This window comes from Muntiacus reevesi, chromosome 20, assembly GCF_963930625.1.
Source record: "Muntiacus reevesi chromosome 20, mMunRee1.1, whole genome shotgun sequence".
Taxonomy (NCBI): Eukaryota; Metazoa; Chordata; class Mammalia; order Artiodactyla; family Cervidae; genus Muntiacus; species Muntiacus reevesi.
Genome location: NC_089268.1, coordinates 9488974 through 9513962, shown reverse-complemented (window position 1 = coordinate 9513962; position 24989 = coordinate 9488974). Strand labels below are relative to the sequence as shown.

General features: G+C 57.4%; 3 protein-coding genes across 6 annotated transcripts in view; 2 read left to right on the top strand and 1 right to left on the bottom strand.

Annotated features, from left to right (window-relative positions):
• Nucleotides 1–39: 39 nt before the first annotated feature.
• SLC39A7 (solute carrier family 39 member 7) lies at nucleotides 40–4079 on the bottom strand. The gene is made up of 8 exons (XM_065911930.1): nucleotides 3956–4079; nucleotides 3230–3644; nucleotides 2972–3140; nucleotides 2760–2813; nucleotides 2462–2626; nucleotides 2170–2310; nucleotides 1767–1963; nucleotides 40–873 (listed from the first exon to the last, which is right to left on the bottom strand). The coding sequence occupies exons 2-8, from the start codon at nucleotides 3638–3640 to the stop codon at nucleotides 601–603; spliced, it is 1410 nt and encodes a 469-aa protein (XP_065768002.1). The 5' UTR covers nucleotides 3641–3644; nucleotides 3956–4079; the 3' UTR covers nucleotides 40–600.
• Nucleotides 4080–4201: 122 nt separating this feature from the next.
• Nucleotides 4202–11024, top strand: RXRB (retinoid X receptor beta). Of its 4 annotated transcripts, none has more exons than XM_065911927.1 (10): nucleotides 4202–4665; nucleotides 5320–5567; nucleotides 6070–6226; nucleotides 6594–6773; nucleotides 7881–8053; nucleotides 8602–8731; nucleotides 8944–9076; nucleotides 9192–9283; nucleotides 9603–9708; nucleotides 9817–11024. In XM_065911927.1, the coding sequence occupies exons 1-10, from the start codon at nucleotides 4434–4436 to the stop codon at nucleotides 9962–9964; spliced, it is 1599 nt and encodes a 532-aa protein (XP_065767999.1). In that variant the 5' UTR covers nucleotides 4202–4433; the 3' UTR covers nucleotides 9965–11024. The 4 variants fall into 4 exon arrangements, with proteins under 4 accessions (XP_065767999.1, XP_065767998.1, XP_065768000.1 ...); XM_065911926.1 differs by having other exon boundaries at nucleotides 9180–9283; XM_065911928.1 differs by lacking the exon at nucleotides 5320–5567 and having other exon boundaries at nucleotides 9180–9283.
• An 812-nt stretch (nucleotides 11025–11836) lies between these two features.
• The window catches only part of COL11A2 (collagen type XI alpha 2 chain), a 29511-nt gene continuing 16358 nt past the window's right edge, over nucleotides 11837–24989 (top strand). Inside the window, exons 1-15 of the mRNA XM_065912203.1 lie at nucleotides 11837–12066; nucleotides 12326–12472; nucleotides 15203–15352; nucleotides 15471–15681; nucleotides 16444–16606; nucleotides 18451–18642; nucleotides 19538–19615; nucleotides 20263–20325; nucleotides 20985–21158; nucleotides 23255–23314; nucleotides 23410–23451; nucleotides 23674–23736; nucleotides 24048–24122; nucleotides 24575–24661; nucleotides 24922–24978. Of these exons, the coding sequence (XP_065768275.1) occupies nucleotides 12391–12472; nucleotides 15203–15352; nucleotides 15471–15681; nucleotides 16444–16606; nucleotides 18451–18642; nucleotides 19538–19615; nucleotides 20263–20325; nucleotides 20985–21158; nucleotides 23255–23314; nucleotides 23410–23451; nucleotides 23674–23736; nucleotides 24048–24122; nucleotides 24575–24661; nucleotides 24922–24978 (1497 nt within the window). The 5' untranslated portion in view covers nucleotides 11837–12066; nucleotides 12326–12390. The remainder of the gene's footprint in view (nucleotides 12067–12325; nucleotides 12473–15202; nucleotides 15353–15470; nucleotides 15682–16443; nucleotides 16607–18450; nucleotides 18643–19537; nucleotides 19616–20262; nucleotides 20326–20984; nucleotides 21159–23254; nucleotides 23315–23409; nucleotides 23452–23673; nucleotides 23737–24047; nucleotides 24123–24574; nucleotides 24662–24921; nucleotides 24979–24989) is intronic.

Genomic DNA, 24989 nt, shown 5'->3' with positions numbered 1-24989 from the left:
CCCAACCCCCCGAAAAAGACAAAGACTGCGCGTGGAACGAAAGGTCCGAGGGTTTTATTTCCGGTTCCCACCCCTCCTCTATTCAAAGTGATATAAAAGAAAACAAAAAAAATCAGGCCATGAGATTAGCAACTAGCTGTCCCCGCCCCCCCCAATCACTCCCAAATCAGGTCACACGATTGACGTTTATCCCCGACTTATGCTGCTCCCTTTGTCGAGGGCTCTGGTCTTCCCTGGAGCCTCCACCAACATGCGGGAGAGAGGGAGGTGGGCCCTGGAGAAGCTTGTGTGTGGCGGCTTGGTCCTCTGTGAACAGGTGCGGTGGGGGACGCAGGGTAGGCTGCCATGACTCCTCTCTTTCAGCCTTCTGCACGGCTCTAGTCCCCAAACCCAACAACATGGTCCCTCTGGGCGTCATCCTCACCTCTGCAGCCACTGTATGACTGCTAGATCTTGACAGCCCTTAAGCCAAAGTCACCATTTCCCTAGGATACAACTCTCTCCTTTGGCAGATGTCCCGGGCCAGGACCCCCAGCCTCCACAGACCCCTGACCTGGAGGGCTTAGAGGCTAGAGGTTTGGGGCTGGTTTACCCCATCTCTCACTCGAGGTGGGCAATCAACACCATCATGACTACTCCCCCCAGCAGCCCCAGCACCTCCAGAAGCGACTGCAATGGTGATGCCTCCCTCAACAGCTCAGGCAACACCGACACCGTTGCTACATAGATAAAGCCACCAGCAGTGAATGGCAGGATCCAGCCAGGACCTGCGCCACCGGCAATTTCACTGCCCACTGCCCCCCCTTCAGTTAGAAGGGCACAGGCTGTGCCTGCCAGCGCCCCTACTGCCGTCAGTAGCTGCAGACGCATCGCCTGGTGGGCAGAAAAGAGAGAGAGGCACTCGTCAACATCTGAAGGTTATCAGTGGTTTAGACATGGCTGGAATGGTCTGAGTGTACATGAATAGGGTGCATGTCCTTGGAAACTAAAGAGTAAAGCAAAAAGAGAGGGGGCTAGAATAGACACTTTCTAAAAGATCTTAGAACAAAGAGTTCCTTTCCACAGACCTTCTGACTCAACAGGTCAGGGGCGGGGGCACGGTGTGAAAGACCCTCATACTATTTAGATGGTTTCTGGATCACAGTTCAAGAACTACTGAACTGCAAGACAAACAGAACTTCTTCCGTTTCACTACTAGAGGATCCACTGTCGCCAATACAGGCATACCTCAGAGATACTGTGAGTTCAGTCCCAGACCATCACAATAAAGCAAGTCACATGAATTTTTTCGTTTCCCAGTGCACATAAGTTATATTTACACTATCCTGTAAGTGTGCAGTAGCATTATACCTACAATGTCAGAGCTTAATTAAAAAATACTCTACCGATTAAAAAAGGCTAACCATCACCTAAGCCTTCAGCAAGCTGGAATCTTTTTGCTATAGTAACATCAAAGATCACAGATTAACGTAACAAACAATAATGAAAATGCTTGAAATGCTGCAAGAACTACCAAACTGTGACACAGATGCAAAGTAAACAAACACTGCTGGAAGAAAGGTATCAAAAGTCTTGCTCAACAAAGGGGTTGCTACAAACTTGTAAAAACTGCAGAATCTGCTAAGTGCAATACAGAAACACAATAAAACAAAGTATGCCTGTCGTACAGTTTGTTTGGAACTCATGAGTGGCAGTCTGGGTTGGGGCTAGGTGAGCAGAGGGTAAAGGGCTCGAGGCAACCATGTTTGGTGTACACCATCACCAACCTGCTTTTTGCTGCAGCCAGACTGGACCAAGATGGCAAAGTCTCCAACTTCATGGGGCACCTCATGGAGCAGAACAGTCATTGTGGTCAGGACCCCCAGCCCCCGGCCCCCTCGGAATGAAGCACCAATGGCTAGACCGTCCGTGAAATTGTGTGCCAGGTCTGCAGCCAAGTTCAGGTACCCTGATACACGTAGGTCTTTTACAGGAGAAAAGGAAGATTCACCGGTTAGAGGCATTCATCACCCCTAGTCCCAGCCACACTCAGCCATTATCACATCTTCCCGAGAGACCCTTTCATGTAGAGCCCCCGTATTTCCCAGACACCTGCCATCACCCACAGTGCTATTTCAAGCCATTCACAACTATGTCTCTTGCCCAAGCATATGGAGCCCTGGCTCTCACCTGACCCTGCTTTCTCCTCTTCAGCATTCTGAGGCCTCCCTGGCCCATCTTGGGGCTCTGCACTCCCCACTCTCCGCATCCTCAGCGCCCCGGCCTCCTTTTCTCCTTCCTCTGAGCTTGGTTTCCCCCTCGACGCATGCTCTGCACATGAAGAAAGGAATGGGGCTAAGTGGGGAACAAAGATCTGCCAATATATCCTCACAAGGGCAGTCTCCTCCCGCTTCAGAACCTTAAAACGAGGAGAGCCAAAAGTAGGCAATGTGGCTTTCAGAAAAATTGTTCCTGGGCTCACCCTGTCTTCCATGTCCATGACTTCCATGTGTGTGACTGTGAGCATGTCCATGTCCGTGACTGTGTCCATGTCCTCCTTTTACGTGTCTCACAAATTTCTCCACCACAAGAAAGGCAACAATTCCACTGAGGACCCACAGTCCCACAGAGAGAATGGGGCCCTGGCCTGGGAATGGATGCATTGAGACATTAAGAGAGATGTGGATTCTGGACTCTTCCTCCCCAAGCATAGAAGAAGAACAGGAGAGACAGACCTTCTCCAGCACCCCAACCCATGTCTCCACCTGCCCCTTCCTCACCACTGTGGGAATGTCCATGTCCTGGCTGCTCCGGAGGGTGGTGAGAATGAGGTTCTGGAAGAAGAGGGAGAAAAGGCCAGATGAGGAAACCAAGCAAGGGGGTGTGTATTTGCAGGAATACTGGAAGGTCAGGGGTCACAAAGAGGAAAGAACAGTCTTGCCCAAAGACTAAAATTCATTAAGATTTGAGGCAGAAGCTAGAGATCACTTACCCAAAGCATGAGGGATGAGGTGCAGGAAAGCATCTCCCAGGAGCCCACCAGAAGCAAAACTCAGCAAGATCTGGAGCAGGGAGCGGTGGCGAGGGGAGTTTGACTCCACGGGGATAAGAAAGAGGACGAAAAACGGAGCTGCAGAGATCAGCACCGTGGCCCCCAGTGCCTGGCGAAGGAGAGTCAGGGGTTAAGAGATGTGGGGTTTCCCAACAATACAGCATCAGCCTTCCTCTGCCCCATCCCCAGGGGACTCACATAGGCCCAGAGGGTGACAGTGTCCAGGTCCTGTTGGACGCCTGGAGCCCCAGACTCCCCATAGCCTCCATGGCTGTGCTCACGGTCATGTCCGTGTCCTCGGTGGGAGAGGCTCTCATGGGAGTGGCCGTGACTATGGCCATGGTGCAAATCCTCGTGTGAATGTCCGTGGTCGTGACCGTGGGTATGCCCATGCCAGATGCTCTCATGAGTGTGGCCGTGGCCATGGGCATGGCTGTGTCCGTGGTGGAAATCCTCATGTGAGTGCCTGTGGCTGTGGCCGTGGAAGTCCTCGTGCAGGTCTTCGTACAGGTCTCCATGACCCCCGTGTCCGGCCACTAGCAGCCCCAAGGCCGCCCAGGTCAGCAGTCCCACGGCCACCCAGCGGGGGGCCCCCAGGCCTCTGGCCATCACGCTGACCAGAGGGACAGAGACAGTGACTCCACTTGGCCCTCACCTCTACACCCATGCGGGGGCCGCTTTACTCTGTCCGCGCCCACCGTCCACTTCTATAGGCCGCTCCCCTATTCCGTTCTGTCCCCACCCACATTGTTCCTGAGACTCAAGCTCTTTATCCCGAACCCCTTCCCTGATACAGGGCCCCCAGGACTCCGCTCTAGGCTTCGATCCTCCACTTTATGGACTCTCTGGGCTCTCGTCTCTATGACCCGCAAGGTGAGGGAAAAGGCCTGGAAAGGACAGTAGAGAAAAGCAGGGAATTCTCACCGGCTCCGGGATCCTCTCCTTTCCCGGTTTGCTCGGACGTGGCAGTCCCGCCCCTAACTCCCGCGAGAACTTGGGAGTCCCGTTCTACCTCGGTCCAAGCACCTTTACCAATATGGCCGCACTCCGGGCAGCGGAGATGGGGGGCGGGGGGGGGCCCCCAGCCCTGGCGCGCATGCGCGGACGTGGAGGTTATTTGAGGGGATGCCGGGTGAGACTGGCTAACACGCGGGAGAAGACCGCCTCCTCCGTTTCCAACTAGACGAGGGGGCGGGAACTAGCGCGGAGACTTCCCGTCTATACCAAGATGGCTGCCACATTGGCGCTGTCATTTTGGTACAGGGCCGGGCGAAGCGCTTAGTTTGACCCGGTTGAGGCCAGAGTCGTTTTCTCTGGGGCTTCCTCGTGCTCGGCTCGTCCCTCCGAGCGGTCCTCGGGGGCCCCTGGTGCCGCTCGGCGTCCCTACACTCAGCCGGGAGTCATGTCTTGGGCTGCGCGCCCGCCCTTCCTCCCCCAGCGGCATGCCGCAGGGCAGTGTGGGCCGGTGGGGGTGCGAAAAGAAATGCATTGTGGGGTCGCGTCCCGGTGGCGGCGGCGGCGGCCCTGGCTGGATCCCGCGGCGGCGGCGGCGGCGGCGGCAGCTGGAGGACAGCAGGCCCCGGAGCCGGAGCCGGGGGAGGCTGGACGGGACGGGATGGGCGACAGCGGGCGGGGTGAGTGAGCCCGCGGACCGGCCCGGGCGCCGAGACCCCGACGCCGGCGGCCCCTTCCCTCTCCAGGGCGCTCTCCCGGGCGCCCCCGCCCCCTTGTTTGTAAACACGCGTCCCCTCCTCCCGGGGGCCGCAGTGCCCTGCCCCCGGGGCGGGGCGGCCAGGGGGCGCTTCCGCCCTCCCCTGGGCAGCCGCTGGAGGGCCGGCTCCCCCGCGATCCCGGCGCCGGGTCCCGGTCCTCGAGCCTGACGACCCTGGACGTTGGGAGGCGAGTTCCGCGTCCTCGGCGGGGTCTCTCTGCCCTGCACGTTCGGGCCGCGAGCTGGGAGTGCAGAGGCTGGCGGGTCTCCCCCCCCCCCCCCCCCACGTGCTGCCCCACCCACACGAGACGCGTCCGGTCTGGGGTGGCCAAATGCACTGCTTGGAGCTTGCCTCTCCTCAACTCTCCTCCCGTTTGTCAGCCCCCTCCTCCCACCACGATTAGGGGTTCAGCCCTTGTTTGGCAGTAGGCTGCCTCTGGACGGGAAGGGGTGGGATGGGGGCGCGGTGGGGAAATCAGAGGGAGAGAATGCGTCTCCTGTTGGGTGAGCCAAGACTCATTTTCTCTTTTTGTCTCTCCTGTGTCTGTGCTTGTGTGTACCCTCCCTCACCCCCCAGACTCCCGGAGCCCGGACAGTTCCTCCCCAAATCCCCTTCCCCAGGGGGCCCCTCCCCCTTCTCCTCCCGGACCACCCCTGCCCCCTTCAGCAGCTGCGTCCCTTGGAGGTTCTGGGGCTCCACCCCCACCCTCGATGCCACCCCCACCACTGGGCTCCCCCTTCCCAGTTATCAGCTCTTCCATGGGGTCCCCCGGCCTGCCCCCTCCAGCTCCCCCAGGATTCTCCGGGCCTGTCAGCAGTCCCCAGGTGAGAGGTCGTGACCCACTTAACTGCCTCTTCACTTTCATTTCCTTGTTTTCCTCCTGACCCCAGATCTTTGTGTGAACTTCCTTGGTCCACTGAACTTCTAGTGTTGACAGGCTTGTGGTCCTTGTGAAACCCCTGGCCCTTCCTGAGGTGCCACTGAGCTTTCAGTGCAGGCCTCCTCCCCAGTACTATAAAAGAACATACTATTTTTGATGTCCCTTTCGTCTGTCAGTGATTTTTTTTTGCCTTTTTGGTCCCATCTGCCCTTCTGAGATAAAAGCCCTGTGGGGCCACTGTGTTGCACAATTTCAGGGGACCGTTATGTCTCATCTCTTCGGGGTTGTGCCCCAGGGGTGGCGCTTCCCAGGCACTGCGGTGTAGTGTTCTTTGTAACGTGCAGTCCAGGGCCCTGCCTAGGTGGTAGAGAATGATGTCCGTCCCCTCTGAGAGATTATCCTTCCCAATGAGTCTCCCTGTGACTTCCCTATTTCCCCCATCCCAGATTAACTCAACAGTGTCGCTCCCTGGGGGTGGGTCTGGCCCCCCTGAAGATGTGAAGCCACCAGTCTTAGGGGTCCGGGGCCTGCACTGTCCACCCCCTCCAGGTGGCCCTGGGGCTGGCAAACGGCTATGTGCAATCTGCGGGGACCGAAGCTCAGGTATGGGGCTCAGAGGACTAGCAGGGAGGAAGAGAGCGTGTGTACCACGTACCGTCATCTGGGGGATTCCCAGGGGTTCTTGAGGTTTTGTTTGAGCTAGTGAACTGGGAGAGGCATGATGAGAATTCAGGAACCTCCAGCTTAGATTTGGGGTGGGGGGTGGTCAGAGGTGGGAGGGGACTGGTCTAGGGTTTTTGAACCCTGAGAAGAATGGAACTGTATCATCCCTCACGTCCTGGTTCCCCTTCTCTTGGGAGCGGACGTCAGCTAAGTTTGCTAGGGGTAGGGTGGGCAGGAGGAGGTGGACAAGATTCCCAGTGGCCCAGGGTGTGCGTGCAGTCTCACTGCCCTTCCTCTCTTTTTACAGGCAAACACTACGGGGTTTACAGCTGCGAGGGCTGCAAAGGCTTCTTCAAGCGCACCATCCGTAAGGACCTGACCTACTCGTGCCGGGACAACAAGGACTGCACGGTGGACAAGCGCCAGCGGAACCGCTGTCAGTACTGTCGCTATCAGAAGTGCCTGGCTACTGGCATGAAGAGGGAGGGTAAGGGCCGGCCCCCCAGGCCTCCCCTTGTGCCCTGTGGGAGGAGGGGGAGGGAGGACTTCCGGGACCGCGCCTCTGTGGAAGGCAGGGCTCCTCTCTCTCCTCCAGAGGGCGCTATTTCATTTCTCGGCCGTGCACATCCGCTCTCCTTCCTGGTACCCTAATGCGGTCCATTGAGTTTGCTTCTTAATGATTCTGCCACTCTGGCCTGAACCTCTGACCACCACCCACCCCCTCACCCCGGGCTGGTGCTAGGATCACTTTTCCTTCCCCAGGATGGATTCTCTAGCTCCCCCTCTCTAACCGGATTAGCTGTTTTTCTCTTTGAGCCAGCCTTCCACTCTGGCCTCTGTCTCCATGGTATCTGTGTTGGCTTCTCCAAACTCCGGGCCTGTACTCTCTCAAACTGCAACCTTTACTAAAAGACCCCCAAAACATCTCTCCCTCTTTTTTCTGTCTGTTTTATCTTAAGTCTGATTCTGAAATCCTGAGAGATGCTTTAGGGAGTTTATATTGGTCACCTGCCTCATTTTAGAGAAGATGAGCCTGAAACCTGGCTTTCCCAAGGTCATGCAACAAAAGAGTGACAGATCTGGGATCTGAACCCATGTCCCTGAAGACCCAGGCCCAGTGTGCTTTCTCCTGCCTCTTGGAGTCAGAACACCAGATTTGCAGTTAGGAACACTTAGGTTTAGATGCATGATGTGTCACGTGAACTTGGACAAACTTTTAATGAACTGCCTCAAAATTGTTATCTTTAAAAATGGGGTCAAGAGCTCACAGGGTTGTTATAATACTGGAGTGAATGTTAAAGCACGCTTGGCATGTTTCTTAGTATGTAGTAGGTACTCTGTTTAAATGTTGGCTTTCTGTCTAATTCCTCTATCCACCTTTTTTACTCCTTGGAGTAGTCATCTGTTCTTTCATAACTCCTGTGTCTAGACTGCCACAAATATGCTGTGGTTTCAAGTGACTTCCCCAATTTCTATGAATATCTTCTAAGTTAGGCCAGGAGACCCCGATACAGCCCTAAGGACACTTTGGAATCTCCTCGTGGCTGGCTGCTGACTCTCCACTTTTCTCTTCTCCCCCCGCCCTGGTCCTTAGCTGTACAGGAGGAGCGTCAGCGGGGGAAGGACAAAGACGGGGATGGGGAGGGTGCCGGGGGAGCCCCCGAGGAGATGCCTGTGGACAGGATCCTGGAGGCGGAGCTCGCTGTGGAGCAGAAGAGTGACCAGGGCGTGGAGGGTCCTGGGGGAACCGGGGGCAGCGGCAGCAGCGTGAGTGCTCTCCTTCCTACTGGGGGTGGGGGGGCCGGAGGCTAGGTCTGTGCTAGCTCCTGTCCCTTCCCCTCACCACCACTTCACACTGCCGGGGGCTGGAAGTGCCCTGAGCCACGGTCTCTCACATCTGAAGCGGGCATGGTAGTGTTCTCTGTCCTCACTCCCAAAACAAGCACAGGCAAGTCCCAAGTTAACAGTTGTCTTCCTGAATGCCCGAAGAGCAGGAATTGGTTCAGACGGGGCTTGAAGAGACTACAAATAAGGTGTTGGTTTAGTCGCTAAGTTGTGTCTGACTCTTCACGACCCATGGACTGTAGCCCACTAGGCTCCTCTGTCCCTGGGATTTTCCAAGCAAGAGTACTGGAGTGGGTTGTCATTTTCTTCTTCAGAGGATCTTCCTCACCCAGGGATTGAACCTAGGTCTCCTGCTTTGCAGCTGGATTCTTTACTAACTGAGCCACCAGGGGATTGTCCAAAGGGTTTTATGGTTGGGGGTTTCCCAGTGTGCTTCCAAACCTCCCATAACTCAGCCCTCATCCCTGCAGCCCAATGACCCTGTGACCAACATCTGCCAGGCAGCTGACAAACAGCTCTTCACGCTTGTTGAGTGGGCGAAGAGGATCCCCCACTTTTCCTCCTTGCCTCTGGATGACCAGGTCATATTGCTACGGGCAGGTCAGTGACCTTGGACCCTTCGAACCTCTTGTCTTTGGACCCCTCTTGGACCTCCTGACCTTCAGAGACCCCAGTGACCTTACCTTGCATTTTCAGGGAGCCAGTCTTGTTGACCTCACCCCCTCTTCTCCCCTTCCCTCAATGTGCTCTCCATCCCGTGGCCTCATCCCTGGCCCCTGACCCTTGTGGCCCCCGCCCCCCGCCCCCACCAGGCTGGAACGAGCTGCTCATCGCCTCCTTCTCTCACCGATCCATCGACGTCCGAGACGGCATCCTCCTCGCCACAGGTCTCCACGTGCACCGCAACTCGGCTCATTCTGCAGGCGTGGGAGCCATCTTCGATAGGTCAGTGGCCCTCAGCTGGGCTGGCCTGGTGGTCGAGGGGGCGGGGCTATAGGCTGGTCCGTGTCCAAGGCTGGCTGAGCTGTGACCTTTGAGTGACCTGCAGGTCCCTCTCCAGGGTGCTGACAGAGCTAGTGTCCAAAATGCGGGACATGAGGATGGACAAGACAGAACTTGGCTGCCTGAGGGCAATCATTCTGTTCAATCCAGGTAAGAGGAGGGCTGCCCCTGTTCCTCAAGACCCAGGCAGCCTTGCAAGCTGCCTCTTCTTCGGAGACTCCTCAGTTACCCAGCTGCCCCCCTCAACCTAGAAATCTCCCAGCTGACCAGGAGGAACCCACATTCGTTGAAAAACATTCCCTTTCCGATCCCATCCCCCAGACCCTTTGCACCCCACTTCCCTGGCCAGGCATCTGGTGAAGGGTGTGTAGGTGGGGCCCAGAAGGAACATCGTGTGGGCCATGTCTCCGCATTTGTCCTGGTTTGATTGGTCCTCCTTCCTCTTCCTCCTATCTTCCTGCCATCCCAGATGCCAAGGGCCTCTCCAACCCCAGTGAGGTCGAGGTCCTGCGAGAGAAAGTATATGCGTCCCTGGAGACCTACTGCAAACAGAAGTACCCTGAGCAACAGGGCCGGTGAGAGGCGCTGGGGGCCCCGGGCCCGCATCGGGGTGGGGGTGCCCCCAGGGTGTGTTCAGGGCTCGCGTGGCCCCGGCTCTTACCCAGCATCTCCCATGCCCTCAGGTTTGCCAAGCTGCTGCTGCGTCTTCCTGCTCTCAGGTCCATAGGCCTTAAGTGTCTAGAGCATCTGTTTTTCTTCAAGCTCATCGGTGACACCCCCATCGACACCTTCCTCATGGAGATGCTTGAGGCTCCCCACCAGCTGGCCTGAGCCCACATGCAGACGTGCTGTTCCTCACACTGGGGGAGGGCACAGCGGCGAGGGACTCTGGGCCTTGGGGCAGGGTGGGGAGGGACCGTGTTCCCAGAATCTTGATGGGATGGAGGAGCACAGAGCCGAACTGAGGTCTCCAGGGGGTGCCCCTAAACGCTGTAAGGGTTTGCTTGAGGTCCCAAGTCAGAGGGACCCAGACCACTGGTGGACCTCTCCCTGTGGCGGCCTTGAGTCTCCGCGTTTGTCTGGCTCTGCCATGCTCTGGAGGGCTTTCTCACTCCAGTCTGGAGTGGCCTCTCCTCCCCCAGCACAGAGCCCCAGCCTTGCTCCCAAGTCCTGCTTCTTGTCGTCTTGCCTCACTCAGCATCCCCATCCTAAGAGTGGAACGAGAACTCCCGCAGAGATGGCTCTTGGGGGGCAGGCCCCCCAAACTGATGGACATGGGAGTAAGCTCTGCTAGGCCTTCCTCTAACCCAGCCTGGCAGATGGGGGCGTCTCTGGAAGGAGGGGACCCTGTTACTGTCCCTTGGTCAGAGTCCCGTCTCACACTTCCCCACCTCCGGCAGTCAGACTGAAAAAGGTGGTGGTGGTGAAGGGGTGGTGGGAACCCATCTGCTATTTTTAATTTCCTGGAGGACAGAGACTTGCAGTTAGACTAAAGAAGCACTGTACTTCCCCAGGTTGACTAAGAGATGCCAGTGGCGGCGGTGGTGTCTGGGAAAGGCAGGCCCGGGTGCTCTGGGTTCTTGAGCCCTCCCCGCCCTTTCCCCACCACTCCTGTCTGTCTGGGGGAAGGGGCCTGCGTTGAGGGCAGGGCCGGGGTGGTGAGTAGTCCTCACGCCTTTCCCATCCCAGCTCCCTCTGCAGCCCTGGGCTCACCCCGCGGAGCCTGGGACACTTGAGTGTCCTGGCCTGACTGAGGGGCGATGGCCAGTCTGCGGAGGTGGGGTGCTGGGGCTGCATGACTTCTGCCCTGCGGCTCTTCTCTCCGGGGTTCCTTTCCCCTGCCTTTCACTCACATAAAATCGCTTTCAAATTAAAATCGCTGTTTTCTGGACCGAGGTGACTGTCTTGGGGGTGGGGAGGAGCGCCGCCCCGGGCCGCGGGTGGGAGGGTATCCGGTGGGGAGCGCTCCCTGGACGCTGCGGCCGCCGCAGTAGTTCCCTGGGGCTGGCAGCCGGGCGCGGGGTGGGGGGGGTGGGGGGACACAAGGCACGCTTTGTGGCGAGGGAGGGGGCCGAGGGTGCGCCGGGTCGGGGCGGGGCGGCCGTGGAGGAGGGCGGCCGGCTCTCAAAGGCGCCTTGTTCGCCGGCGCCCTCCCAGCGCCAGCGGGCGGCGGCGCCTCGGCTCGCTCCGGGCGGCCCTCTGGTCGCGCCGCGGGCTCCGGGCAGACCCGGCGCCGTGCCCGCCCGTGGGGGCGCCCTGGGCGCAGAGCGCCGCGGCCTCCTCCGGCGTTGCCCGCCTGGAGACGGCCTCGTCCCCGAGTGACCCCGATTCCCGGACTCTGCCAACCCCGCGTGGCCGCCCCCCTTCCCGACTGGATGCCTCTCCACCTGGGCTCCAGGACGCCCTTACGTGGTGCCCTCCCCTCCATCCCCTGGGACCCGATCAGCCTGTGTGTGGGTCTGTCCAGTCTCTGGCCTCCCCTCTAGCCGCCTCGACCTCCCCCTCCCCGCCCCCCGCTCCCCGCGGCCGTCGGGTTGCAGGTCCCCAGTCGCTATCTATAGCGGTGTCTATAAATACCCCACTCCGGGCCGGGCTCTGTAATTACAGCGGGCGGGCCCGGCCGAGGGGAAATAATTACGGAGACCCGATGGGGTGAGGGGAGGTAGCGACCCCCGGGCCCGCCTCTCCCCTCCCACTACATCCCGCCCCGGACTCTGCTGAAAGGGGGCTCTGGGTCTCCAAGGGGGAGGAACGGGGGAGGGGTCTTGCGACTGGACGTCTAGGTCCCCCCAAAATAAAGAGGCCGGGGAAGAGATATTGGGGTTCCCCGGAAAGAGCATCCTAAGGTACAGACCACTGAGTCCCTGCGAGAAGCAGAGCAGAGCAGCCCGAGGGCCGCGAGGGAGGGTTCCCGTTCGCGCCCCCCCAACCAGGTGGAGATCGGGGGTGGGGTTTCCCTCGGTGGCTGTGGGCGGGCGGTTGAAGGCGGGGGCTGGGCCGGGGGCGGGAGCGAGGTGGGGGCTCTGGGCCGCTGGGGTGGCCGGGGACACACAGGAGCGGCGGCCACCGAGGAGGGAACAGCGCCGGAGCCCCGACGGCGCCCAGCTGCATGGAGCTGGGTCCCTGAGAGCCATCGCCACCCGGCAGCCTCCGACTTCCCCAGGAGACCGGCGTGCTCGCTCTCTCTTGCAGCCTCGGGGTGCCCAGCACCGCCGGTGTCCCCTGGTCCCCGGGACCGGGCGTTCCGGGCCCCAGCCATGGAGCGGTGCAGCCGCTGCCATCGCCTCCTGCTGCTGGTGCCGCTGCTGCTGGGGCTGAGCGCCGCCCCCGCCTGGGCAGGTAAGCGGAGTCCCAATGCCTGGGTCATCGGAATCAGGCTGGAGGTCTGCATGCCCCCGGGACAGGGGACAGCGGATACCTAGGGAGAGGGGGGACGCTTCTGGGTCTGAGAATGGGATTTGGGGCGGTCAAGGGTCCAGGCTGGAGGGCAGGACACCTGGGTCCCTTGGAGCCAGAATGGGGATTTGTTTTCCTTTCTGAAGTGAGCAAGGGAGGGCAGGTAAGGCTGAATGGTGGAGGGTCATGTGAGTGGGGCTGGATGCTGGGGTCCTCCAGCAGGGCCAGTGTGGTCCAGCCAGGTGCTGGAGTCAGGGGCAGATGCAAGTGTTGATGGATGGGAGGTGCATGTCTGTCTTCTTTCTGTCCGCATCTTTGGGGTGAGAGGGCGAGCATCCTTGGGTCAGAGCAGAGTCCGGTAAGTAGAGAAAAAAGGGATACCTGGACTGTTTGTCTCACTGGCTCCCCCGACAGGATCCCCTTCCCCCTCCCATGCCCTCGATGCTGCCACGCGGCTGGCTCTGGGGAACCGTGGGGCTGACTGCCAACAGGACGGCCGCTGGACAGGCCAGGATCAGGTGTCTGAGGCGGGAGCCAACTCTCTGCATTCCTGCCCCGCCCCTCCCCCTCTGCCCAGCCGGGCTCCCCTGGGACCCTGGCCTCCACAATCCCAATCTTCTCCTTCTTTTCCCCGGGATCCAGAAGTCCTGGTTCCAGGGAAGGGGGGGTTGACGTCGGTGAGGAGGAGGCTGAGAGTACCTGGGTACTAGGCAGGCTGGAGTAAGCCCCCCTCTCCCAACCCCAAACCCTGGAGGCTGATCTGCATATAACTTGACTATTTATTTCTTCTGGTCAGAAAAGCAGCATAAAGGATTTAGATTAGATTGTGGAAGGAAGACCTTTCAAGGCAGGAGGAGCTCAGGGACAGAAAACTGAAGTATGGGATGTCTGTAGACCCTAGGAGTCTTTTTTAGGGAGAAAAGGGATTCTTTAACATGGAGGCAGGGAGGTGGCTGAGATGACTGTCTCTTATTTGGGGGCTGAGTGGGTAGAGGTGGGACTCTGGAGGGAAGTGGGTCAGTGTGGAATTCATCAGTATGGGGCAGAGTGGTGAGGGTGATGGGGTCACCAGTGGGGAGACTGGGGCGGACTGAGGCCAGAGACAGGGGGGCCCCTATGTGACTGGAAGTAGGAAGCCGGGTGGGCAGACCTGTGGCTAGGCCATCTATAGGGTTGAGCTGGACTCTCCTGGGGTTTGGTAGAGGGTGGGGGCCTCTGAGGTCTCCTTGGCCTGGGGTCTCTGTGAGTCTCTGTGTCTCTGTCTTACTTACCCTCCGTCTCTCAAAGCGGCCCTTGTGTGTTGATGTTTGCGGAGCTGCCACACGCGGGGGCCAGGCTAGGGCAGGGAGGTGGGAGGGGGCAAGGCCGTGGTTTCCCGGCTCCTGGACTCAAAGGGCCTTTTCTCTGTCTGCCTGCCCCACCTCACTCACCCTACCCAGCTCTGCGCTCCTGATCTCTCTGGCCCCTGCCCTGCCCAACACTTCTGTGAAAGTTTTGCTGGAACTTTCTTTGGTTTTCTTCCAATCTGGAACTGATGGTGTGAGAAGCCTGTGTTTGGGGGAGCGAGAGAGAAAGAGGCGACCTCTGTCTCCTGGGGAGTTTGAGCCCTCGGAAGCCGAGTTCTAGGCAGACAGGGCTGGTGGCCTGGCTCTAGAATCTTTAGGCCACGAGTGGCGGGGGTGGTGGGGCAGGGTCCAGGTTCCAGGTGTGGGGAGCTTGCCCGGGTTTTGGGCAGAGGACACTGATGGGATCCGCAGATGTGTGGCTCCGGGCCCTGGATCTGCTCCGGCTCTGCGTGGCAGCTTCAGGTTCCCCGCGCACCCCCACCCCCCGGCCCATCTCCCCAGCCAGGGGCGCTGGCTCCGGGGCTGGCTCCTTCTTCTATCTCCTTTCTCTGCGTGGTCAGAGTGGCCCCCGCCTCCCCCTTGATGCCCCCTCTCCATAGAGAGCCTGTCTACTCCCTCCCTGGTGGCCCCCAGCCCCTCCCGTGCCCAGGATGATGGCTTGCCCAGATGTTGTTTATGCTGGAGACACTGGACAGAGGCCAGAGACCGAGAGGAAGGAAGAGCTGGAGAAAGGAAAAGATGGGTAGAGGGTGAGGGAAACGGAGGAAAACGGAAAAGCCAAGGAGAGAGAGACACCAACAGATACGGAAGCCGACAGAGTCAGAGAGACAGAGCACGTGAAGGGGAGGCAGGTGGAGAGTTGGAAGAGAGAGATGAATAGAGAGACTTCCCTGGTGGTCCCGTGGTTAAGACTGAGCTTCTAACACAGGGGGCGCGGGTTCGATCCCCGCTGGGAAGATAGGGTCCTACATGCCAAGCGGCACAGCCAGAAGGTAAATAATAAACTGATTAAAATAGTTATCCGCGCTTTCTTTAAAAAAAAAAAGAAAGACAGTAGAGATTCATAGGCTGAGAGGTGGAGACAGGGAGACTGAGGCTGGCTGGGCGGAGCGGTGGTGGTGGACATGGAGCTGAGTACAGGCCCGGGCTGCCTTTTTCCAGGTGACTTTTGTTTCCATCCATTCAGGCTCTGTTCAGAAGCATGGAAGGGCGAGGTGACTTATGTCCTCCAGGGAGTTTGAGCCCCAGAAACCTGATCGTTAAACCCCCAAAGCCCCTGTGCGCGCGCCCCTGAGTGTGGCCCCCCTGACCCTCGTGACTCTCCCAGGTGCAGCCCCTGTGGACGTGCTTCAGGCCCTGAGGTTCCCCGCCCTCCCTGACGGTGTCCGGAGGGCGAGAGGCATCTGTCCAGCTGATGTGGCCTACCGAGTGTCCCGGCCCGCCCAGCTCAGCGCACCCACCCGTCAGCTCTTTCCAGGTATGGGTGACCCGCCGGAGTAGGGAGAGCCGCGGGCGAGGCCATGGGGGGTGGGATCAGAGGGCAAGGGGTTGATGGCTCACCTTGCCTCTTCTCCCGCTGTGTGTCTGTGTCCCAGGAGGCTTTCCCAAAGATTTCTCTCTGCTGACTGTGGTCCGGACCCGCCCGGGCCTCCAGGCGCCTCTCCTGACCCTCTACAGTGCCCAGGGCGTCCGGCAGCTGGGCCTGGAGCTCGGCCGGCCCGTCCGCTTCCTCTATGAGGACCAGACTGGACGGCCGCAGCCGCCGGCTCAGCCTGTCTTCCGAGGCCTCAGCCTGGCAGATGGCAAGTAAGTCAGTGCGCTCCTCTGGCCTGTCCGGCCTGTCTCTTAGGAGCTCCCCTCTGGTTCCTGCCCCCAGAACCCCCACCCCCTAATCCTTGTTATTTCAGTCGCTCAGTCGTGTCTGACTCTTTGTGACCCCTTGACCACAGCACGCCAGGCTTCCCTGTCCTTCACCCTCTCTCGGAGCTTGCTCAAACTCATGTCCATTGAGTCAGTGATGCCATCCAACCATCTCATCCTCTGTCGTCCCCTTCTCCTCCTGCCTTCAATTTCCCCCCTTAATCTAGGAAATTCCTTTGGGCCACCACTTGCTTACCCATTGCCCAAACTTTAGTCAAGTCTCTTCTAACCCAGAGTTTGGGCTTCAGAGATTAAATCTTTGTGCGTAGGACTACCTTGTACCTTGGGCAAGTTACTTGACTATTTTTTTCTTTTATTTATTTTTATTTTTTTAAAAAGCTTTTGGTTTTATGTTGGAGTACAACCAATGAACAATGTTGTGATAGTTTCAGGTGGATAGCAACGGGACTCAGCCATGCCTCTCTGCTTGACTTTTTTGAGCCTCGGTTTCTATGTCTGAAACATGGGGATAACAGAATTGTGAAAATCAGATGAGAACGTGACTGTTGTGTGCGCTCAGGGGATGGTAGCTACTCTGGCTGCTGCTGTTACCGTTGGCTTGTCAGCCTTCGCGTCAGCAGCCCCCACCCCTCGTGACCCTCCTGCCTTCAGTCGGTCGCTGGAACCTCTGTCCGCCCCCATGACCAGGTGGCACCGAGTCGCTGTGGCTGTGAAGGGCCAGTCCGTCACCCTCGTAATTGACTGTAAGAAGCGAGTCACGCGACCCCTCCCCCGGAGCGCCCGCCCGGTGCTGGACACTCGGGGCGTGATCATCTTTGGTGCTCGGATCCTGGACGAGGAAGTCTTCGAGGTAACCTCAGCAGCTAGGGAGAGGAGTGATTTCTGGCCCTGCATCTTGTGTTCACTCCCCTCCTGACCTCAGTACTCCATCTTCCTGTGTCCTGACCCTTCACTTTTCCTTTCATAAATGTCTATTTCTACTTCCTCTCTTCAGGACTGCATTTTTTTTTTTTTTTGGTAGAAGAATTAGGTGCCCATTTGTATGGTAGGGTTTCCATAGTCATTTATGGTGTCAGGCAGTTTTCATTAGTCCATCCATCCCCTCAACCGATTCATCCACCCATCCATCTACCCATCCGTTCGTTTACACACTTGCTCACTTCTTCAGAGCATTTGGGCTTGTATTCTCCTCCCTGCCTATTCTTCTCCTGCTCAGCCACTCCTTCCTTGAAGCCACCCATCTATTCATCTGTCCTTCCATCCATCCACCCTCTTTAAGTGATCCATCCATATCCTCATTCATCCGTCCACTCATCCACCCTGCCTGCATGTGCATGGAAGGATGCATGCATCCATGTCATTTACCCACCCATCTTGTCACCCCCCCGACTCTCCATTCAGCCATTTCTTCACTTCCTTCCATCTACTTCCATTTCTATCTATTCTGTGCCTCTCATTTTTTTCTGTATCAGTCCACCCACACATATATTCACTCACTCATCATCCATCCACCCTCTCATTCAGTCAGGTGTCTGAGCCCCTATTCACCCACCCAGCCATCTGTCCATCCACCCATCCATCTGTCCATGCGCCCACCCAGCCGTCTGTCCATCCACCCATCCATCTGTCCATGCACCCACCCAGCCGTCTGTCCATCCACCCATCCATCTGTCCATGCACCCACCCAGCCGTCTGTCCATCCACCCATTCATCTGTCCATGCACCCACCCAGCCGTCTGTCCATCCACCCATCCATCTGTCCATGCACCCACCCAGCCGTCTGTCCATCCACCCATCCATCTGTCCATGCACCCACCCAGCCGTCTGTCCATCCACCCATCCATCTGTCCATGCACCCACCCAGCCGTCTGTCCATCCCCCATCCATCTGTCCATGCACCCACCCAGCCGTCTGTCCATCCCCCATCCATCTGTCCATGCACCCACCCAGCCGTCTGTCCATCTACCCATCCATCTGACCATGCACCCAACCCAGCCAGTCAATGTTTTCTGAATACCTGCTGGCTTAGTGCCAAGGGGAACGCCAAAGAATATCACCAGATCTCTATCATCCCAAGGAGCTACCAGTTCTGCTCTGGAGTTGAGACAGTATTCCCAAGCTGTAACCCACCCCCAAGTAGGGTTTGCTCAGTACCACATGAGGGCACAAGTATATGCCGTTGGAAATCAGAACTAGCTTCCCCCCATTTCCAGAGGTCCTGAGAATTCTTATAATCACTGCATTGGAAGGTCAAAGCAAGTAAGGTTGGGCCACTGTCTCCAGAAGCCCCTGTGAACAGGCTCATGCACGATCACATGGGCAGGGTGCAGGCCAAGAGCTGAACTTAAGGTGGAAGGCTTGAATTCTAGTCCTGATTCTACCACTCGGCGTGACCTTGGGCCAGTCATCGTCTCTTGGAACTTTTATGAATGCAGTTGTGATTGGAAAATGAGCATGAAGATCCTTGTCCTGCTGACTCTGATCCTTGTCCAACTGTCTAGTTGTTGCGAAGGTTCAATGGGATTATGAATGAGAAGGTCCTTTCAAACCCGAAAAGAAAGTATGCTCGTGGGAGGGCTGGTGATGGCCGTCTCCATCATGTAGTTTAACCGCTGACCCATGTCCCAGTCTCTATGCTGTGTCTCTCTGAAGCCCTCTCCGCCTGCCTCCATTAGTGTCCCTTCCTCTTTGCAGGGTGATATTCAGGAGCTTTCCATCATCCCGGGGGTGCAAGCTGCCTACGAATCCTGTGACCAGAAGGAGCTGGAGTGTGAGGGGGGTTGGAGGGAGAGACCTCAGAGACAGCAGTCTCACAGAACCCAGAGATCACCGAAGCAGCAACCACCAAGACTTCACAGGCCACAAAACCAGGAACCCCAGCCACAGGTGAGGGGGCTGGGTGCACCCCAAACTGCAGCAGGCCCCGGGGAGGGAAGCCGCCACCACAGTGCCCCAGGGGAATTCCCCCAGCAGCCCAGAGCCCCCATCCTATGTTGGGCTCCTATTACCCCCCTCCCTGGTACCCCCTTCCCAACCATTCCCTCTATTCCCATCACCCCACCCTCCTCCCAGTCCTCATTCATCAACCTTTTTATTTTCATTTAAAAATAAAAAGTCGTTATGAAGAATTCATGGCTGGGAACTGTGTCCCCTGCTTGTCTCCTCTGCCAGTCTTCCTGGAATTGTGTCCTTGGGTTTTCCATCTCTTCCTTGAATTAAGAGATTGGGAGGCCATGGAGGGTGGGGGTGAGAACTGGGGGGAGGGGTGGGCAGCGGTTGGCAGAGCTGAGGAGACAGAAACAGGAGAAGCTGAAACGGGGAGACCCAGGGAGAGATGCAGAGAAGGAGTAGGAGGTAGAGGCCTGTGCAAGCGAATGTGCTGAGCCCTGACTCTGGGCCCTGCTTGCCCTGGGAGGGGCAGGATCGGGGGCTGTTGGTGGGGGTGGGGAAAGGGCAGGGAGGCTCTGAGTGGGCTGGAGTCCTGACAGCTAGCGTGACAAGTGTGATCTGGGGTCAGTGGTCTGAGGTTGGAGGCGCAATCTCTTAATCATGTCTGCTTCTGTCCCACGTTCGGGACTCATCCCCCTTCCCACGCCCTTTCCCACCCCCTTCCCACCCACTTCCCCACCCCCCTCTCACCCTCCTCCCCACCCCCCTCCCCCTTCGCACCCCCCTCCCCACTCCCTTCCCACCCCCATCTCTCTCCTGACTCCTATCCCTCCATCATCCCCTCCCCCTCCCCCACCCCCACCTGTTTCCACCACCCCTCCCCCAACCCCAGTCCACTGAGTCTCTCTACTATGACTACGAGCCCCCCTATTATGATGTGATGACTACGGGCACCACCCCTGATTATCAGGTAAACTTGAGGGACCCCTTCCCTTCCCCTGTTCCCCCCACCAACCCCTTGCAAACATCTAAGACACTGTCCTCCCCTTCCCACTTTGGGGAGAGCCACCTTGTATCTAGATTAAGGGCGTGTGCTCACTGCCCCTCCCGTGTCTCTCCGCTGCAGCGACCTCCAGGCCCCAACCACAGGGCTCCCCCTCCCCCCAGCGGGCGTCGGACCCCTCCCCGAAAGCCTGCCCCTCCTGCCAAGAGGTCAGCGGCCCGGCAGGCGTCCCCCTCACCAGGCCAGAGGCCCTCTCGAAGTGGAGGTTCCAGCCCAGCCCGGGGCCAGCCTCCCCTCTCCGGGCACCCAGCTCAGCGGGCAGCTCCCCCCACTGCCCGGGGCCCCCCCAGGACCAGAGGCAGCGGTTACCGGCAGGTAGAGCCAGGGCATCCAGATCTCTGCCCCCGAACCTCTCTGACCTCAGAGATTCACTCTCCCTGAACTGTACCCCCTCCAAAGGGGCTGCAAGATCTGAGATTGCACCCACCCCCCGGCACAGACAGCCGCTGCCCTCGGGATGGGCCAGGACGGGCTCTGCTTGGCCTCCCTCTCCGCTAACCTCTTTCCTCCTTCCTGCCCTCTGCTCCTCTCCCCTCCCTTCCCCTTGGGGTTAGGACCCCACCCCAGGTGAAGAGGAAGGAATCCTGGAGTCAAGTCCTTTGCCACCCCCTGAGGAGGTAACTCCATCCCCACCCTCGCCCCAGCTAGGGGTGGTGGGCGTCTGTGGCCTGCTCCCGTTGCCCTAGATCGTCTTAATGAACCAGCCCCTCTTCTGGCCGGAGGGCTCTTTGTCACCTTGTTCATGATGTCCTGTCTCCTGGTTACTCCAGATCTTTGAGTCTGCTGGTCTCTCTCAGAATAGCCGTTTTTCTCTGGTGTCCGTGTCTCCTGCCATTATTCTTTGACTCTAGGGTCATCTCCTTCCATGCTGATGTCAGTGGTTGTACTTCTGTCATATTTCTGTTCCAGGAGCCAGTTTCTGTCCAACCCTGTCACTTTTTGTCTTTCCACCAATTTCTTCGGTGGACCCCCTTCTTCCATCATTATGTCCATGGACTGTCCACTCTGTGTCCAGCCCTTCGGCCACCCTTCTCGTTACCCCTCACTTCTTCCAACCAAGCCCACTTTCTGGACTTCTCTCCTCGTTGGGGGCCTTTGATGGCCATCCCCCTTCTCTACAATGGCTCCCCTTGCTTTTCTTGGGAGGAAAATGGCCCCATCACCCTCAGTACCCTTTGGGCTGGAAGTTGTCACACCCTGGGGTCCAGGGGAGACCTCCTCTTAGCCCTAACGCCCCCATCTACCCCTCTCCCTCCCCACCCCTGGGAAGGAGCAGACAGATCTCCAGGTCCCCCCCACAGTCGACAGGTTCCTGACAGAGGAATATGGGGAGGGTGGCACAGAGCCCCCAGCAGGGCCCTACGATTACACCTATGCCTACGGGGATGATTACCGCGAGGAGACGGAGCTTGGCCCTGCCCTGTCTGCGGAGACAGCCCGCTTGGGAGCCGTAAGTCCAAGAAGCTCCTCTTCCACTCTTGACCTCCAGCTGGAGCTACAGAATCGCTTCCTGTTGTCTTTGGTTGTTGTCTGTCGTCTGAGAGCTACTTCCCGCTAGTGATTGGCCATTTTTTGTTCACATAGATTGTATCTGTTGCTTGAAAAGATTACTTCCTGCCTTCCCTTGTCAAATGTCTTACTCTATGACTCCTTATGGTTCCTTCTGTCTGAAGCAATTGGTTGTTTTTTTTTAAATCCTATGGGCACTTCCTGTCTTTCTTGGTCCCTCCCTATCTCCATCAAGCTGGATTTCATAGGCTTTTGGTCATAAGGCCCTGTCATATGTCCATTTTCAGTCTGTCTCCATCATTTCTTCTTGATCAAAACAAATTTCTTATCCATGTTGCTGCCAAGCAGTCTAACTTTCTCTGTCACATTTTCTAACCTCCAGGCCACTTCCTGTCTGTCCCCTCTGCTCCCAGTCATGACATCCATTTGGATGACTGTGTCAGATTGGACTGGAGGGGACTTATTCTTTGTGTTTCTGTTCTAGTTTTTCATGCTGTCTTATCCTTTGATTATAAGCTGCTTCATATGTGTCTCTGGTCATCCAAATCATAAAGTTTCCATTGTGGGTCTAGATATTTATCATGGCCACTTGCTGTGTGTCTGTTTTCTGGAAGATGTGTGTTTTCTGGAAGAATTGTCTTTCTTTGTCATAATCCATTTCCCAGAGTCACTTTCTGTCTGTTTTGTGAATTTTGTTTCTTTCTTGATTGAGGCAGCCATGTTGTTATTGAAGGTCCACTTCCTGGATCCTCTTTCCTTGGCTGCTTCCTGTCTGTCCCACCACTTCCTGTTTATCTGGTTCATTTTCTAACCATCTTGGCCATGTTTGATTTTTCTTGGCCCTGGTATCATTCCTGCTTCCAAGAGTTTGTCCCTTTGTTCTGTCTCCCTTAATTGTGTCCTGTGTTTTCAGCCACTCCCTGTCAGTGGGATATTTCCTGTACTCACTTCATCTTTTGCCTGCCTTGCAGTCAGAGCTGTCTCCTCCACCCTGCTGCCTCATTCCACCATCCCTGCTCTAATATTGCCACCCTTGACCCTCTGCTGCCTTTCCCTTATGCTGGAATTTTAGGATTGATCTGGGATATGGGAGAGTTTGGAAAATGATCATTATTGTTCGGTCAGGATGGAGGTAGAGGGGGGCATTTTGAAGATCTTTGTTGAGAGAGTTGGGGGACATGGTGAATAAATATCCCCCATTCTCCCTGTCCCTATCTTGGTTAAGGCCTCAGAGTTGGGGGTGGGCATTTGACTGGAAGTGTGGAAGAGAGGATACTGGTAGGCTTGAAGTTTAAATGAGGGTTAAAGGAAGGAAGTAGCTTCCATGCTGGGAGCAGCGCTGGAAGGAGCTCAGGGGTTCCATGCCGGGGCTTGAGGAACTGAGCCCAGGTTGTATTTTCTCAAAATCCAGTTATAAGCTCCAAGTTTGAGGTATCCATGGGGACTGCTCTCCAAATCCACTTAGAGTATGAATGTCTAATCTCTAGGGAGTTTTAAACTTGTGACCCCCTTGAAACTCTAAGTAAAATTCTGTGCATAAGGGCATACCCCTTTTCTTTTCTGGAGAAAGACACTAGATTACGTCAGATTCTTATATGGATGCATGACTTCCCCTAAACCCAAGAAAAAAAATCTATCCAAAATCTTAGAATCTTACTTGGCGAGTTGGGTTAAAGGTGAGGAAGTTGATGGTTTCTTAAGGTCCTAAGGAAGTGTGGGGGATAAGGTGCAGTCCTCCAGGAGAGGGTCTGGGAAAATTGGGGGTCTGGTGTCCCAGGAATGGTCTGGGGACCTTCCTGAGAGTGGTTCTCAGGGAGATGGGGAAGGTGTGTTTGCTGAGGTGGGGGTGGAGAACCCCAAGATCTCCCTTGGCACACCTGGGCGATCTGTGAAGAGAGAGTCCTGGAGGAGAACCAGAGAGTTCGTGGGGTCAGGTCAGGGAGGTCTCCAGGGGCCCTGCGACTGCCAGGGAGGGGCAGCCCCGCAGCCTCGGCTGCTCACAGGCCCCACTGGGGGTTACATGTGTGTCTCCCTCAGGCTGCCCGTGGACCCCGGGGGCTGAAGGGAGAGAAGGGGGAGCCTGCGGTGCTGGAACCCGTAAGTCGCTCTCACTGGCAGAGGCCTGTAGGAAGGAGGGAAGGAGGCGGGGTGCTAGCCCTGTAGCCTCTGACTTTGAACCTTCGTCTCCGCAGGGCATGCTAGTGGAGGGGCCCCCTGGTCCAGAAGGTCCTGCGGTGAGTTCCAGCTGTGACCCCCCAGCCTCTATTCTTTGTGCAGAAACGCCTCCTACCTGCTGACCTGTGCCTTCCCAGCATTGGCCCAGGTCTCCTTCCTAGAACTGGGAGCAATCAGAGCTTCCCAGATCCCCAGATTTCTTCTGCGGAGCCTGCCCCCAACCATATACCCCTCTTCCATCTGACCGCCCACATCTGACCCCCTCCTCTTGTGTTCTTCAGGGATTTCCTGGTCCCCCTGGTATCCAAGGCAACCCAGGCCCAGTTGGAGACCCAGGCGAGAGGGTATGACAGCATCCTGTGGAGGCGGGGAGGGCTGCAAAGGAGCCGCTGTTATCCAGGGGGTACCATTCTCAGTGATTTCTCATCAGCCGGTTGATTACTGATGGAGGGGCTGCTGTGCCCTCAGCACCCAGAGAAGAAGGCGGCTTGTGGTTGGAGAGGGGATCAGTCGTGTCTCACTGTCATTTTTCTCCATGACATGTTTCTCCATGGGGTGTGGGGAGATCTAGTGAAGTCTGCATCTGTTCCATTGAGGAGGGTTTCAAGATGATGCCAGGGCCCTAACAACGTGCTATCACTCCATCTTTCTCCAGGGCCCCCCGGGCCGAGCAGGGCTCCCTGGATCAGACGGCGCCCCTGGCCCTCCCGGAACATCCCTCATGCTCCCTGTGAGTGGTCTTCTGGGCTTTGTGGAATGGGCTGAGGGGAGGGCAGGGAACCGTGTCACCAAGAACCAGACGGGGAGGCAAGCCTAGAGGAGTCTGTCAGGACAATCCACCCAGAGAACGAGATTATCGGGGAGGAGGGTTTAAGGCCTCATTGATGACCTAGACGCAAACATGGGGCATCTAGAATTGGGCAGAAAATCCTAGATTTCAGGGAATCTAGAACTCAAAGAGTCTTTGGGAAGGAAGAGGCTGAGAGGGAGGGAGGGAGATAGGAGCTGAGTTTCTGAAAACCTCTGAGTGATGACCCGGAGCCCGGGGGAGACACTGGAGAAGGGCTTAGGGTATCTGGAACCTGGGAGATGGGGCCTATGTGCTGGATGGTGCCTCTGGTTTCGGGAGTCTCATGGATTTCCTGGAAGAATCTAGACTCTCTTCTTCTCCTTGCCCCGCAGTTCCGGTTCGGCAGTGGTGGGGGTGACAAGGGCCCTGTGGTGGCGGCCCAGGAGGCCCAGGCCCAGGCGATTCTGCAGCAGGCGCGGGTGAGTAGGGCTGGGGGGCTTGGGGGGAGGTGGGGGGTGTGGTGGGGGGAGGAAGGCACTAGGAGGGGTAGGAAAGGTAGGTCAGCGTGAGTGTAGGGCAGAGAGAGGTCTGGGTTGGTTTGGGGGCTGACAGGGAGGGTGAGGATGATCAGGACAGTGGAATGAAGGTCAGGGAAGACGGGTGAATCTGGGAGGTGACCCAGGGTCTGGGGTGCTCCTGCTGCCCGTGCTCAGCTCTGCCGTCTGCTCTGCCCCCCTAGATGGCCCTCCGAGGACCCCCCGGCCCCATGGGATACACAGGCCGCCCTGGCCCCCTGGTGAGTGCGTG